Source organism: Oncorhynchus masou, chromosome 6, assembly GCF_036934945.1.
Source record: "Oncorhynchus masou masou isolate Uvic2021 chromosome 6, UVic_Omas_1.1, whole genome shotgun sequence".
NCBI classification, from domain to species: Eukaryota; Metazoa; Chordata; class Actinopteri; order Salmoniformes; family Salmonidae; genus Oncorhynchus; species Oncorhynchus masou.
In genome coordinates, this window is record NC_088217.1 from 26,784,513 (window position 1) to 26,799,978 (window position 15,466).

Consider the following 15,466-nt stretch of genomic DNA (forward strand, 5'->3'; position numbering starts at 1 on the left):
AATGTCTTGCTCGAGCTGTGTATGCAACTGGTTCACCTCTGATGCTCACAGGAAATGTGTATTGGAAGACATTTCTGAATGTTCTTCGCCCAGCATACACCCCTCCAACCAGACATGCTTTATCTACTTGTTTGCTGGATGCAGAGTTCAACAGAGTTCAAGTGAAGGTCAAGCAAATCATAGAGAAAGCAGACTGTATTGCAATCATCTCTCGTGGGTGGTTGAATGTTCATGGGCAAGGAATAATTAACTACATCATCTCCACCCCTCAACCAGTATTCTACAAGAGCACAGACACAAGGGACAACAGACACACCGGTCTCTACATTGCAGATGAGCTGAAGGCAGTCATCAATAACCTTGGACCACAGAATGTATTTGCACTGGTGACAGAAAATGCAGCGAACATGAAGTCTGCTTGGTCGAAAGTGGAGGAGTCCTACCATCACATCACACCCATTGGCTGTGCTGCTCATGCATTGAATCTGCTCCTCAAGGACATCATGGCACTGAAAACAATGGATACACTCTACATGAGAGCCAAGGAAATGGTTATGTATGTGAAGGGTCCTCAAGTTATTGCAGCAATCTACCTAACCAAGCAAAGTGAGAAGAATAAGAGCACCACATTGAAGCTGCCCAGCAATACCCGTGGGGGGGGGGTGGTGTCATCATGTTTGACAGTCTCTTGGAGAGGAAGGAGTCTCTCAACAAATGGCCATATCACAGTCTGCCGATATGGACAGCCCCATCAAGAGGATCCTCCTGGATGATATATTTTGGGAGAGAGTGGTAAGCAGCCAGAAACTCCTGAAACCTATAGCAGTAGCCATTGCACAGATTGAGAGAGACAAACATCCTGTCTGATGTTCAGACTCTGCTTGCAGATGTAAGAGAAGAAATATGTACTGCCCTGCCCACTTCAATGTTGGTCCAAGCAGAGGAAACTGCAGTCCTGAAAGAAATAAAAAGGCGTGAAGACTTCTACCTGAAGCCCATACACGCCGCAGCGTACATGTTGGACCCCAAGTATGCTGGCAAGAGCATCCTGTCTGGTGCAGAGATCAAAGAGGCTTATGGTGTCATCACTACCATGTCTCACCACCTTGGCCTGGATGAGGGCAAGGTTCCTGGCAGTCTCGCGAAGTACACTTCCAAGCAAGGGCTTTGGGATGGAGATGCAATATGGCAGTCGTGCCAACATATCTCATCAGCCACCTGGTGGAAGGGACTTTGTGGATCTGAGGCTCTTTTCCCTGTTGCCTCCATCATCCTCCAAATCCCACCAACATTAACCACCTCAGAGCTGTCTGAGGTGGTTGGTCTGAGACTTACCGGATGACTATAAATCAATTATTCCATATTCCATTACAGTTGGTGAATGTACTTGGTTGGCATGTAGAAGGCATTTACCTGGCAAGCACAGAGAGAGAGAAGACCTACCTTGTCCCAGCCTGCCTCCAGCGAGGGCCTCCTTTGCACTCCCGAAGCCCAGTTCTCGACACACCACGGACGCTGCCTTTAGGTTCCAGCTGTCATCACAGACGGTGCCCCATTCGCCGTTCTTCAGCACCTCCACTCGCCCGTCTCCTGTGTTGGCCCCACCTCTCAGACGCACCACGGGTTGCTGCGGAAATTATTCATGGTACAACAGTTAGGCCTACCGTTACTGAGAAACAATAGTTCACATTCAGTTGACATACTGTTTTGAATAGGTCCAATGAGACATTTACTTTGAGACATCTGTATGTATTCTTTACTGTAGCAGGCGATATCGATTTTGTTAGTAGAACCACAAAGACAAACAATATTGTATTGTTTCATACATTTTGGGCTAATTATGACTTATTATGAGCGAAAGAGGGGGTTTGAGATCAGTGTACTGTATCTATTCTGTCTTTAGTCCAGAGCTCATGACTCATTAGTAAAGTGTTCCAACACAGTGTTCTACAGCTTGGGTCTCTGAGTTTAATCACTTGTAAACAGAATGTAGCCATGTTTGGAGAAATCTAAGAAGAGTGTAAGGATGCTGGGAGACGAGAAGCAAGCACAGGGAGTAAACATTTAATAAATAACGGACATGAAACAAAACATGGAGAGCTTCTGGACAGAGGAAACCGAACGACATTAATGCTGACACGAGGCTGCAGTGCATGCACTTTCTCATCTTACAGTTACAAATAACAAACTCCATTCAGAATATTAAGTAGCAGCCCAAATGTTGGCTCTTGGTCATTGTAGCCTATCATTCTCCTTTAAATTTTTATTCTGTCATTTTAATTCCATCTTCCATTGATTAGATATTTCCTAACTTTTGCCAACAACAACAAACTACACGCCCCACACTCGTAAAAAGCAAGAGCAGCAGCATAAATTATAACATTTCTCTCTATTGAAGCAGTTATGTTTGGATTGGTATGGGCCTTTCCGGACAAGTCACTTAAAATTACACATACCCGAGACCCGTGACAATCATATCACCTGTGACGTGACATTATTTAGAATTCTGGATCCGGAACCGATTGGGTCTCAGGTATTCGGGTACAGGTGAATTCGTGAAGACCTCTAGCTCATTGGCTTGAACTCGAATTGTTAGGGGACTGGCCCACGTGGGGGAAAATTTTGGGAAAATGGCACAGCACAGCTTCCAGAAAAATATTTGCTTTCAAACTAGGGATTTCATGGCTAATTCTATTCATAGATTATGCACAAATGAACAACACATTGACACATCCATCCCAAAGTAGTCGCCAAAGTTCCGAAGCATGTCTTTAACAACTCAGGACTTTCCTAGGGTCTTGTTCTTCATAATTTTCTCCTCTTCTGAATGCTTTCAATTTCAATACAGCTCAAACTGTAGTATTCACATCTCTATCATATCATAAGCTCTCTCTCGTTCCAGATGATTCAACCTACCTCCACCCTGTAGGCCTTGCTGAAGCCCTGGGTATAGCTGGGAGCAAATACCCGTCCTGGAACACAGCTCACCACCACGGGCATCCCCTTCTCACAGGTGGCGTTCCCCTTCAGCTCCACCTTGGGGCCCAGCTTACAGCCATGCAGGCTGGCCTCGTTCCCTGTGCAGTTCACCCCGAAGTCCCAGTAGTTCTTCTTCCTCCGCTTGGCCAGCAGCCTGAGAACAAGACTTTGAATTGAGATGATTTGGATTTTGTTGAAGTGCACTTAATTAAAATGGTTATTTTCTCATTTTAGCCTGCTGTGAAAACATGATCTTCTCTACAATACCTGATGAGTAAACATTATACAAACAACCTTGCTTTTTATAATACATAAAACACTTACAGAAATATTACCCTACCCTTCCTGAATAAATATGTTGTCCAGTTCAACTTGGGAGTTTTAGACTTTTATTTATTGACGGTTTTAAGAGCAAGGTTGTGCCCATCTGCATTTTGTGCTGAAAGTAGAATGGCTTCTGGAATTGGCTAACCCTACTGTACAGCACATTTTAGGTTAACTCAACCGTGTTAATAATGAGTATAATCATCTTGTCTGGCGGGTTGATGGAGGCGAGGAGTGCTAAAATTAACATTTACAAGCTGACCCTCCTGACTCCTGCTCTCATAGCCTGTAAAAGATGAAGGAACTCAGAAGTCCACAGCTGAAGGAGTGAGTCCATAGTAATGTACTAGTAATAGTAAAGCTGAATGAGTTAGTCCACAGTAATGTACTAGTAATAGTAAGGCTGAATGAGTTAGTCCACAGTAATGTTCTAGTAATATTAAGGCTGAATGAGTTAGTCCACAGTAATGTTCTAGTAATAGTAAGGCTGAATGAGTTAGTCCACAGTAATGTTCTAGTAATATTAAGGCTGAATGAGTTAGTCTACAGTAATGTTCTAGTAATAGTAAGGCTGAATGAGTTATTCCACAGTAATGTTCTAGTAATATTAAGGCTGAATGAGTTAGTCCACAGTAATGTTCTAGTAATATTAAGGCTGAATGAGTTAGTCCACAGTAATGTACTAGTAATAGTAAGGCTGAATAGAGTTAGTCTACAGTAATGAACTAGTAACAGTAAAGCTGAATGAGTTAGTCCACAATAATGTACTAGTAATATTAAGGCTGAATGAGTTAGTCCACAGTAATGTACTAGTAATATTAAGGCTGAATGAGTTAGTCCACAGTAATGAACTAGTAACAGTAAAGCTGAATGAGTTAGTCCACAGTAATGTTCTAGTAATAGTAAGGCTGAATGAGTTAGTCCACAGTAATGAACTAGTAACAGTAAAGCTGAATGAGTTAGTCCATAGTAATGTTCTAGTAATATTAAGGCTGAATGAGTTAGTCCACAGTAATGTTCTAGTAATAGTAAGGCTGAATGAGTTAGTCCATAGTAATGTTCTAGTAATAGTAAGGCTGAATGAGTTAGTCCACAGTAATGAACTAGTAACAGTAAAGCTGAATGAGTTAGTCCACAGTAATGTTCTAGTAACAGTAAAGCTGAATGAGTTAGTCCACAGTAATGTTCTAGTAATAGTAAGGCTGAATGAGTTAGTCCACAGTAATGAACTAGTAACAGTAAAGCTGAATGAGTTAGTCCATAGTAATGTTCTAGTAATATTAAGGCTGAATGAGTTAGTCCACAGTAATGTTCTAGTAATATTAAGGCTGAATGAGTTAGTCCACAGTAATGAACTAGTAATAGTAAGGCTGAATGAGTTAGTCCACAGTAATGTTCTAGTAATAGTAAGGCTGAATGAGTTAGTCCACAGTAATGTTCTAGTAATATTAAGGCTGAATGAGTTAGTCTACAGTAATGTTCTAGTAATAGTAAGGCTGAATGAGTTATTCCACAGTAATGTTCTAGTAATATTAAGGCTGAATGAGTTAGTCCACAGTAATGTTCTAGTAATATTAAGGCTGAATGAGTTAGTCCACAGTAATGTACTAGTAATAGTAAGGCTGAATAGAGTTAGTCTACAGTAATGAACTAGTAACAGTAAAGCTGAATGAGTTAGTCCACAATAATGTACTAGTAATATTAAGGCTGAATGAGTTAGTCCACAGTAATGTACTAGTAATATTAAGGCTGAATGAGTTAGTCCACAGTAATGAACTAGTAACAGTAAAGCTGAATGAGTTAGTCCACAGTAATGTTCTAGTAATAGTAAGGCTGAATGAGTTAGTCCACAGTAATGAACTAGTAACAGTAAAGCTGAATGAGTTAGTCCATAGTAATGTTCTAGTAATATTAAGGCTGAATGAGTTAGTCCACAGTAATGTTCTAGTAATAGTAAGGCTGAATGAGTTAGTCCATAGTAATGTTCTAGTAATAGTAAGGCTGAATGAGTTAGTCCACAGTAATGAACTAGTAACAGTAAAGCTGAATGAGTTAGTCCACAGTAATGTTCTAGTAACAGTAAAGCTGAATAGAGTTAGTCTACAGTAATGAACTAGTAACAGTAAAGCTGAATGAGTTAGTCCACAATAATGTACTAGTAATATTAAGGCTGAATGAGTTAGTCCACAGTAATGTACTAGTAATATTAAGGCTGAATGAGTTAGTCCACAGTAATGAACTAGTAACAGTAAAGCTGAATGAGTTAGTCCACAGTAATGTTCTAGTAATAGTAAGGCTGAATGAGTTAGTCCACAGTAATGAACTAGTAACAGTAAAGCTGAATGAGTTAGTCCATAGTAATGTTCTAGTAATATTAAGGCTGAATGAGTTACTCCACAGTAATGTTCTAGTAATAGTAAGGCTGAATGAGTTAGTCCATAGTAATGTTCTAGTAATAGTAAGGCTGAATGAGTTAGTCCATAGTAATGTTCTAGTAATATTAAGGCTGAATGAGTTAGTCCACAGTAATGTTCTAGTAATATTAAGGCTGAATGAGTTAGTCCACAGTAATGAACTAGTAATAGTAAGGCTGAATGAGTTAGTCCACAGTAATGTTCTAGTAATAGTAAGGCTGAATGAGTTAGTCCACAGTAATGAACTAGTAACAGTAAAGCTGAATGAGTTAGTCCATAGTAATGTTCTAGTAATATTAAGGCTGAATGAGTTAGTCCACAGTAATGTTCTAGTAATAGTAAGGCTGAATGAGTTAGTCCACAGTAATGAACTAGTAACAGTAAAGCTGAATGAGTTAGTCCATAGTAATGTTCTAGTAATATTAAGGCTGAATGAGTTAGTCCACAGTAATGTTCTAGTAATATTAAGGCTGAATGAGTTAGTCCACAGTAATGAACTAGTAATAGTAAGGCTGAATGAGTTAGTCCACAGTAATGTTCTAGTAATAGTAAGGCTGAATGAGTTAGTCCACAGTAATGTTCTAGTAATATTAAGGCTGAATGAGTTAGTCTACAGTAATGTTCTAGTAATAGTAAGGCTGAATGAGTTATTCCACAGTAATGTTCTAGTAATATTAAGGCTGAATGAGTTAGTCCACAGTAATGTTCTAGTAATATTAAGGCTGAATGAGTTAGTCCACAGTAATGTACTAGTAATAGTAAGGCTGAATAGAGTTAGTCTACAGTAATGAACTAGTAACAGTAAAGCTGAATGAGTTAGTCCACAATAATGTACTAGTAATATTAAGGCTGAATGAGTTAGTCCACAGTAATGTACTAGTAATATTAAGGCTGAATGAGTTAGTCCACAGTAATGAACTAGTAACAGTAAAGCTGAATGAGTTAGTCCACAGTAATGTTCTAGTAATAGTAAGGCTGAATGAGTTAGTCCACAGTAATGAACTAGTAACAGTAAAGCTGAATGAGTTAGTCCATAGTAATGTTCTAGTAATATTAAGGCTGAATGAGTTAGTCCACAGTAATGTTCTAGTAATAGTAAGGCTGAATGAGTTAGTCCATAGTAATGTTCTAGTAATAGTAAGGCTGAATGAGTTAGTCCACAGTAATGAACTAGTAACAGTAAAGCTGAATGAGTTAGTCCACAGTAATGTTCTAGTAACAGTAAAGCTGAATGAGTTAGTCCACAGTAATGTTCTAGTAATAGTAAGGCTGAATGAGTTAGTCCACAGTAATGAACTAGTAACAGTAAAGCTGAATGAGTTAGTCCATAGTAATGTTCTAGTAATATTAAGGCTGAATGAGTTAGTCCACAGTAATGTTCTAGTAATATTAAGGCTGAATGAGTTAGTCCACAGTAATGAACTAGTAATAGTAAGGCTGAATGAGTTAGTCCACAGTAATGTTCTAGTAATATTAAGGCTGAATGAGTTAGTCCACAGTAATGTTCTAGTAATATTAAGGCTGAATAGAGTTAGTCTACAGTAATGTTCTAGTAATAGTAAGGCTGAATGAGTTAGTCCATAGTAATGTTCTAGTAATATTAAGGCTGAATGAGTTAGTCCACAGTAATGTTCTAGTAATATTAAGGCTGAATAGAGTTAGTCTACAGTAATGTTCTAGTAATAGTAAGGCTGAATGAGTTAGTCCACGGTAATGTACTAGTAATATTAAGGCTGAATGAGTTAGTCCACAGTAATGTTCTAGTAATAGTAAGGCTGAATGAGTTAGTCCACAGTAATGTACTAGTAATATTAAGGCTGAATGAGTTAGTCCACAGTAATGAACTAGTAACAGTAAAGCTGAATGAGTTAGTCCACAGTAATGTTCTAGTAATAGTAAGGCTGAATGAGTTAGTCCACGGTAATGTACTAGTAATATTAAGGCAGAATGAGTTAGTCCACAGTAATGTTCTAGTAATATTAAGGCTGAATGAGTTAGTCCACAGTAATGAACTAGTAAACAGTAAAGCTGAATGAGTTAGTCCACAGTAATGTTCTAGTAATAGTAAGGCTGAATGAGTTAGTCCACAGTAATGTACTAGTAATATTAAGGCTGAATGAGTTAGTCCACGGTAATGTTCTAGTAATAGTAAGGCTGAATGAGTTAGTCCACAGTAATGTACTAGTAATATTAAGGCTGAATGAGTTAGTCCACGGTAATGGTCTAGTAATATTAAGGCTGAATGAGTTAGTCCACGGTAATGTTCTAGTAATAGTAAGGCTGAATGAGTTAGTCCACAGTAATGTTCTAGTAATAGTAAGGCTGAATGAGTAAGTCCACAGTAATGAACTAGTAACAGTAAAGCTTACTTGTAGACTTTAGTGTTGTATCCTTTCTCTCCAGGAAAGCCGTACATCCCACAGATGACCCTGTTGTTCATCTCTGTCCACTCTTCGTCACAGATCTGTCTCCACTTCCCCCCGTCCTTCACCTCCAGGTAGCCCTCTGTGATGGGGACCCTCTTACGCTGGGAGTAGATAGCCCGGATACGCACCTCTTCTATCTGGACATTCAGACTCTGCAGATAAAGTGATATACATAGACCCTGGATCATCCACAGTCAAATTCAATCAGTTATTATTTCACGTGAAGATTATCAATGAAACAAATTTGATTTACTTCAGGACATAGTATGGAGCCCTTCTTCATTTTTGAGAGCATATTTGCCTTAAAACTGCACTGCTTTAGTTAACCCTATATCAATATCTGGAATTTGTTTTGCTCTGTCAGCAACGTGACCAGAGAAGTGAGTTCAGGGTGAAGGAACATACATCAACAGATGGACTTCTCAACATGGAGATAACCTTTAACCACACACATCATCAATCTATTATATACAAATATTGGTGAAGTTTCTGTTCCCGTAGGCCTATATTATGCAACTTTTGAGAAAGTAAATAAGACATTGATAATATGAGTGATTGGACGAGGAGAATGACATGTGCATAATCAATAATTAAATTCATTGATCTTCTCTCAATCATAATCAATCAGTAAAATACCAAGAGGTGGTGCTGCAAAAACACGTAAAAAGTCACGCTTTTATGCTATCTTGATTGAACATGGCAAAAATTAAGAATTACTTGCCCCTTTCACCAAGCTACAATAACAGTAAAAACAAAAGCTGTTGCCTGAAGGCTGAGGCAGGCTGAGTGTGGTCCTCTCCTACCTCCGGTCAATGTTAACCCTAACCCTATACAATGGGTCTATAAACCCAACAGGTCAGTAGGGGGGTCATGGTCCTCAATTATCCTCTGTCTCTCCTGAGGACCCTTAAAGGAGAGCGGAGTCTTCACCTTTGACCTCTAGGTTGGATGTGAAGACTGCTCTATGCTCCCTCACGCATCCATGTTATAGACCTCTGACTGTTCAGCCCCCTACAGCCATAGACCCACAGTCTAACTCCTGGCTGGGCTGTAATGTGTATTGTGGGGACACGAAGTGATGAGTGCCAACCCTTTAACAACTGCTTTGCTACGCCATGAATGCTGAGCTCAGCCTTTTCTCCAACAACCCAGTCATCTCACCCCTGGAGAAAGTCAGTCCAACATTTCTGTGTGAAGCCAGAATCCAGGTACATTAGCTTTTAATGAAAATGGGAGTATATTTCCTGGTGTCAGCATCGGGGAATGTTCGGATCCCCTCAACACCAATGTAGCGGTGGAGGGAAAGACATGACTGAATCAGAGACACAGGTCACCCGACTACTGACCACAGTGGCGAGAAAGGAGAGAGAAGACAGTCTTTCATAAATGTAATCACGATAGTCACAGTATGACTGAGTTTCCATCAGAACAGCAGAGCAAAGCAGGGTGAGTGCGGTCATGTGGTCATGGGCAGAGGGCCTTGAAAGGACTCGGAGGTTCTAGCCGCAAAGTGGGCAAGGATTCTCTCTAACTTAAAACTGTCTCATCAAATAAATTATGAAAAATATTAATAATATTCCACCCATGAGGCCACTAGAGGGCGATTTGATCGTTTGACTGCACGAAAGGGGTCCGAATGTAGAAATCATGCTTATCAAATATGGGAACTTAATTTTGGGAAGTTTCAGACACTAATGTCTCAAAACTACTGACCTTTATAAATCACAAGATTTACATGATTTCACTGACAGACATGGTCACCCTGTTTTTAGAAGCATTTTTATGTATTTATTTCTGTTATTTCTTAAGTTATTTCCTCAGAACGTTTCTTGTATTATTACCTACAGCTGGAAAGATCTGTGGTCATTCACCAGAAATTCAAGCAAAAATTTGACTTCCCTGACCTGGATACTTTGTTTAAAACTTCGAGGCAGCTCTATTTATTTTGGGGGCTGCACCAAAACGCAGACACCATAGAAGAGGTAGAAGGAGTGTGGCCCTAGTCAGACTCAGGCGGCATGCATACCATCCACCGCTTCCGAGTATATTACTTGCTAACGTTCAGTCCCTGGACAATAAAATAGACGAACTCAGGGTGAGGATCTCCTTCCAGAGAGACATCAGGGACTGTGACATACTTTGTTTTATGGAATCATGGCTCTCTCCGGATATATTATCCCTATCCATTCAGCCAGTGGGGTTCCCTGTCCAAGTAAGTATAGAATCAATCTTTAGGATGTTGTTATCATAAATCTTCAATAAAGTTCCAACTGGAGAATTCCTATGTCTGTAGAGAAATGCGCGTGACCAGGATCTGGCTTTCTGCCAGACCACTGACTCAAAGAGCTCCCATCCGGCTCCACAACACGGTAGAAGCCGCATTCAAGTTTCTAAAGACGGTTGACATCTAGTGGAAGCCCTAGGAAGTGCAACTTTATCGATATCCCACTGTATATTCGATAGGGGCTGGGTTGAAAATCGACCAACCTCAGATTTTCCACTTCCTGTTTGGATTTCTTCTCAGGTTTCTGCCTGCCATATGAGTTCTGTTATACTCACAGACATCATTCAAACAGTTTTAGAAACTTCAGTGTTTTATATCCAATACTAATAATAATATGCATATATTAGCAACTGGGACTGAGGAGCAGGCCGTTGACTCTGGGCACCTTTCATCCAAGCTACTCAATACTGCCCCTGCAGCCATAATAAGTTATTAACTGAATCACCCTTGTGGTTAAATGCTTAAAATGAGAGAGTTATTTGCCATAACTAAAAACATATGTGTTTGTGGGTGGGAAGGAGTTCCTGAACTGACCTTTCACCCCTAGGGGCCTAACAAGCCGGCTTGTATGATTCATCCTAAGAGTTACAAATCTTACAATTACAGTGCCTTCAGAAAGTATTCGTACCCCTTGACTTATTCCACATTATGGTGTGTTACAGCCTGCATTAAAAATCTTTTTATTTTATTTTTTAATTTAAGTATCACCCATATACACACAATACCCCATAATGACAAAGTGAAAACATGTTTTTAGACATTTTAGCAAATTTATTGAAAATAAAATACAGAAAAACAGGAAAACATCAAGGAATAGTTTCTGAAGGTACTGTAAATACGTCAGAAAATTGTCATTGCCAGTTCAATGGACTTCTCAATGTGGAAATGGTGGTACTAGTGGAAGGGACATGTCCTCATGTAAGTTAAGATTTTTTAATACAATACCCTAGTGATTACTCAACCATTTCCACAGCAGCCATTTGTAATAGGGCAGAATGTTTTTCTGACTGGGTTTGTCGTGGAGGATCGCTACAAAATATAACACTTACAAGAACTTGTGAATTCAATATAGGCTTTTAATACAAACATATCAGAAGCCTAGATGGTCCGCGGAACACATCCTTTTCCAGAGCACTGGCTCTGTATTTATACACATACAACATATGAGTCCATCCCACATGCAAATTAAGTTACTTCCCTCAGTCCATCTGCCACCATTATATCCCAATCTGTGCATCCTGCTTGTTCACGCCCAATAACGCCCATATCTCCTTTCAGTTAAGTTATAATGGTGACAGGACCTCTTCATGTCCCAAAAATAATACATGCCCATCTTATCCTATGGGCCCCTTATGTTTAGCTTGGTGTGTTCTTTGGTATGTCTGTCCTTATTAGGACTAGTGGACTATGTGTCTCTTATCTTCCTGTCCTAAAAATATATGTCCTATGTCTATAGTCCATCCGTTGGTCATTTGGCTGACCCCCTCCTTTGTGTGTCCCTCTGACCTTGGTATGTCCAGCTGTCCTATGCTCTCATGGCCTTACTTTGGTTTCCTGTCCTGTACAATAGACAATGCATTTTACCAGAATGGCAAATGCACTCTAAGTGTATCTTCCTCTTGTGGTACAGTATAATGTTTGTCCCTATATGTACAGCTTGCTCCCACAGGTTCCCCGTCCGTCTGTAAGTGTCTGTGTGAACGTGAAGCAGGCGTGAAGCAGGCCATGGTCATTCCAGTAATTGAAAAGACCTGAAACAACTTTCCTCTTATTCCCCCCTGCTTGACCATGCTTCACATTGGAATAACACGTGCATGTCTACTCCTACTCACTCTCTGCGTGGTGTTCACGGTTTTCAGGGATACAGTATTTTCAACTTAACTTCCGTTTCCCCTGAGAAACAGATGTGGGGACTCCACTCAGGCGTATTTTTACGGCTGCTACGTTAGGTAACCCGTACTAAATATAGGAAAATGTATGTTAATCACGCTGCCACAGTTTAGTAGCGGATGGCCTAGTCAGAAAAAAATACATTCTTTGAAATTGCTTTCACATATGCCCCAGCCCTGCTATTTCCTAGGCCTTCACTCTAACTGACTGGAACGAGTGTGTGTGTGTGTGGGCGCATCTGTGTGTGTCTGTGTGCGTGTGAATTTGTGTGTTTGGCATCTGGTATATCTACTCTTGTGTAACTATCCCGTGAGACAGAAAGTACAAAGAAAACAGCAGAAACCCTTGACACATGCCTAGACTACTGCTACTACTGGCCCACTGCTCAATACCCCCATAACCCCCACTCACACAAGCCCAGCAGGGCCAAAACCCATCAATCCTACCAGCAGACTAAACCATTGTGTCTAGTCAGTGGAAAGCACCCCACACAAAGTACATCACTTCATTCCATTCTGACACTGCTCTTACAGCCTTGTTGAGTCAATGGTGAATTGAGAAGTAGTAGTGTAAAAAGTCATGCCAATTATATGAAATCTGTTATCAAATCTAATATTAGCCTTATCACCATTATTTGTATGTAGTTGTCACGATCGTATGTAGAAACGGACCAAGGCGCAGCGAATGTTGAGTTCCACATAATTTATTAATTGTGAAACTTAGCAAAAACAACAAACAATAAACTAATAACGAAATGTGACGACAATGGAGTACCCATAAACAGTATCCCACAAACACAGGTGGGAACAAACACTACTTAAATATGATTCCCAATTGGAGACAACGATTACCAGCTGCCTCTAATTGGGAATCATACAAAACACCAACATAGAAACATAAAAACTAGAACACCCACATAGAAATAATAAACTAGAATAACCGCCCAGTCACCCCTGACCTACTCCACCATAGAAAATAAGGACTCTCTATGGTCAGGATGTGACAGTACCCCCCCAAAGGTGCGGACTCCGGCCGCAAAACCTGAAACCAAAAGGGAGGGTTAGGGGGGGTGTCTAGTGTCGGCTCTGGTGCAAGACAAAGAACCCTCTCATCCCGAAGGATGTGCCAGCATCGGAGGCGGCTCTGGTGCGGGTCGAAGAACCCGCTCATCCCGTCAGCATCGGGGGTGGCTCCGGTGCGGGACGAAGAACCCACTCAGCTCGCGGATCCTCGGGGAGGAGGCACAGGATGTACTGGACTGGGGAGGCGCACTGGAGGCCTGATGCGTGGGGCCGGTACAGGTGGCTCTGGACTGGTGACACGCACTTCAGATCGAGTGTGGGGAGAAGGAACAGGACGTACTGGACTGTGAAGGTGCACTGGAGACCTGGTGCGTATAGCCTGCATAAATGGTACCGGTTCGGCAAGGAGCTAGCACAGGACGCACTGGGCTGTGGAGGCGCACTGGAGACCTGGTGCGTATAGCCTGCATAAATGGTACCGGTTCGGCAAGGAGCTAGCACAGGACGCACTGGGCTGTGGAGGCGCACTGGAGACCTGGTGCGTAGAGCAGTCACAAATTGTACCGGAACAATGACACACTTCGCATGGCACACTTCGCATGCGAGGAGCTAGCATAGGACGTACTGGGCTTTGGAGGCGTACATCTGGGCGAGTGTGAGGAGCAGGCACAGGACGTAGCGGACTGGGGAGGTGCACTGGAGGCCTGATGGTTGGGACTGGCACAGCTTGCACTGGACTGGTAACACAATCCTCCAAACGCCTGCGTTGCCGCATACTCCTCGCCAACTCCATTCTCCGGTATCCCCCCTCGAACTGTTCCATTGACTCACAGGCGGGTTCTAGCACTCTCCCTGGGTCAACCGACCACCTCTCTACCTCCTCCCATGTTGTCACTGGTTCACACCTCGGCTCCGCCGACCACCCCGTGTGCCCACCGCCCAAAAATATTTTGGGCTGTCTTTTGGGCATTCCTTGTGGCCGCGAACCCCGGCGTCGTCGCTGTTCTCCCTTCTCCCCTTGCGTCTCCCGCCAAGGAAGTGAATCCTGGCCTGCCAGGATTTCTTCCCAAGTCCAGGATCCCTTCCCATCCAGGATCTCCTTCCAAGTCCAGGATTCACTCTCCCCCTGGGCACACTGCTTGGTCCTGTTGTGGTGGGATATTCTGTCACGATCGTTTGTAGAAACGGACCAAGGCGCAGCGAATGTTGAGTTCCACAATTTATTAATAGTGAAACAGCGAAAACAATAAACAATAAACGAATAACGAAACGTGACGACAATGGAGTTCTGACATACAACTACAAATAAACAATATCCCACAAACACAGGTGGGAACAAACACCACTTAAATATGATCCCCAATGAGAGACAACGATTACCAGCTGCCTCTAATTGGGAATAATACAAATCACCAACATAGAAACATGAAAACTAGAACACCCACATAGAAATAATAAACTAGAATAACCCCCTAGTCACGCCCTGACCTACTCCACCATAGAAAATAAGGACTCTCTATGGTCAGGACGTGACAGTAGTAGACACACACTTTCATTTAAAAACAAGAGGATTATAACTAACAAGTGGAGTCTTGTTAGCAACAGAGCCTTTCCAAGATTCCCAATTAGTCCCCTAGCCGCTACCCCCGAGGCCTAAGCAGTCCTGAAAATAAGTCTGAAAGACTTCACATGGACTTCCACATCTTATTGTTGCCTCACCTCATTTACACTATGATAACAACTGCACATAAGGCCAGGGTTGTTTATGAATGCAACATGCCAAGCATGGATGAAAACATGATAAACAACATCATTGCTTGCTAGCTATGCATCACAATTCGGGGAAATTCCTAAACCTTGATGGATTTGGGACAGCTGTCATACATCTGAGATGTTAGGGAAGGCAATAAAGAAGGACATTCAAATCAAATCAAATTGTATTAGTCACATTTGCCGAATACAACTGTAGTAGACCTTACTTACGAGCCCCTAACCAACAATGCAGTTTAAAAAAGAAAAGAAAAGAAAGAAAGAATATATACATTAACGTTCACAAGTTTGGGGTCACTTAGAAATGTCCTTGTTTTTGAAAGAAAATCCATTAAAATATCATTAAATTTATAAGAA

General features: G+C 41.4%; 1 protein-coding gene across 1 annotated transcript in view; it reads right to left on the minus strand.

The window, feature by feature from the left end:
* loxl2a (lysyl oxidase-like 2a) overlaps nucleotides 1–15,466 on the minus strand; it is a 57,615-nt gene that overhangs the window by 22,825 nt on the left and 19,324 nt on the right. The window contains exons 3-5 of the mRNA XM_064968128.1: nucleotides 8,087–8,295; nucleotides 2,917–3,133; nucleotides 1,444–1,627 (exon numbers count right to left, since the gene is read on the minus strand). Of these exons, the coding sequence (XP_064824200.1) occupies nucleotides 1,444–1,627; nucleotides 2,917–3,133; nucleotides 8,087–8,295 (610 nt within the window). The remainder of the gene's footprint in view (nucleotides 1–1,443; nucleotides 1,628–2,916; nucleotides 3,134–8,086; nucleotides 8,296–15,466) is intronic.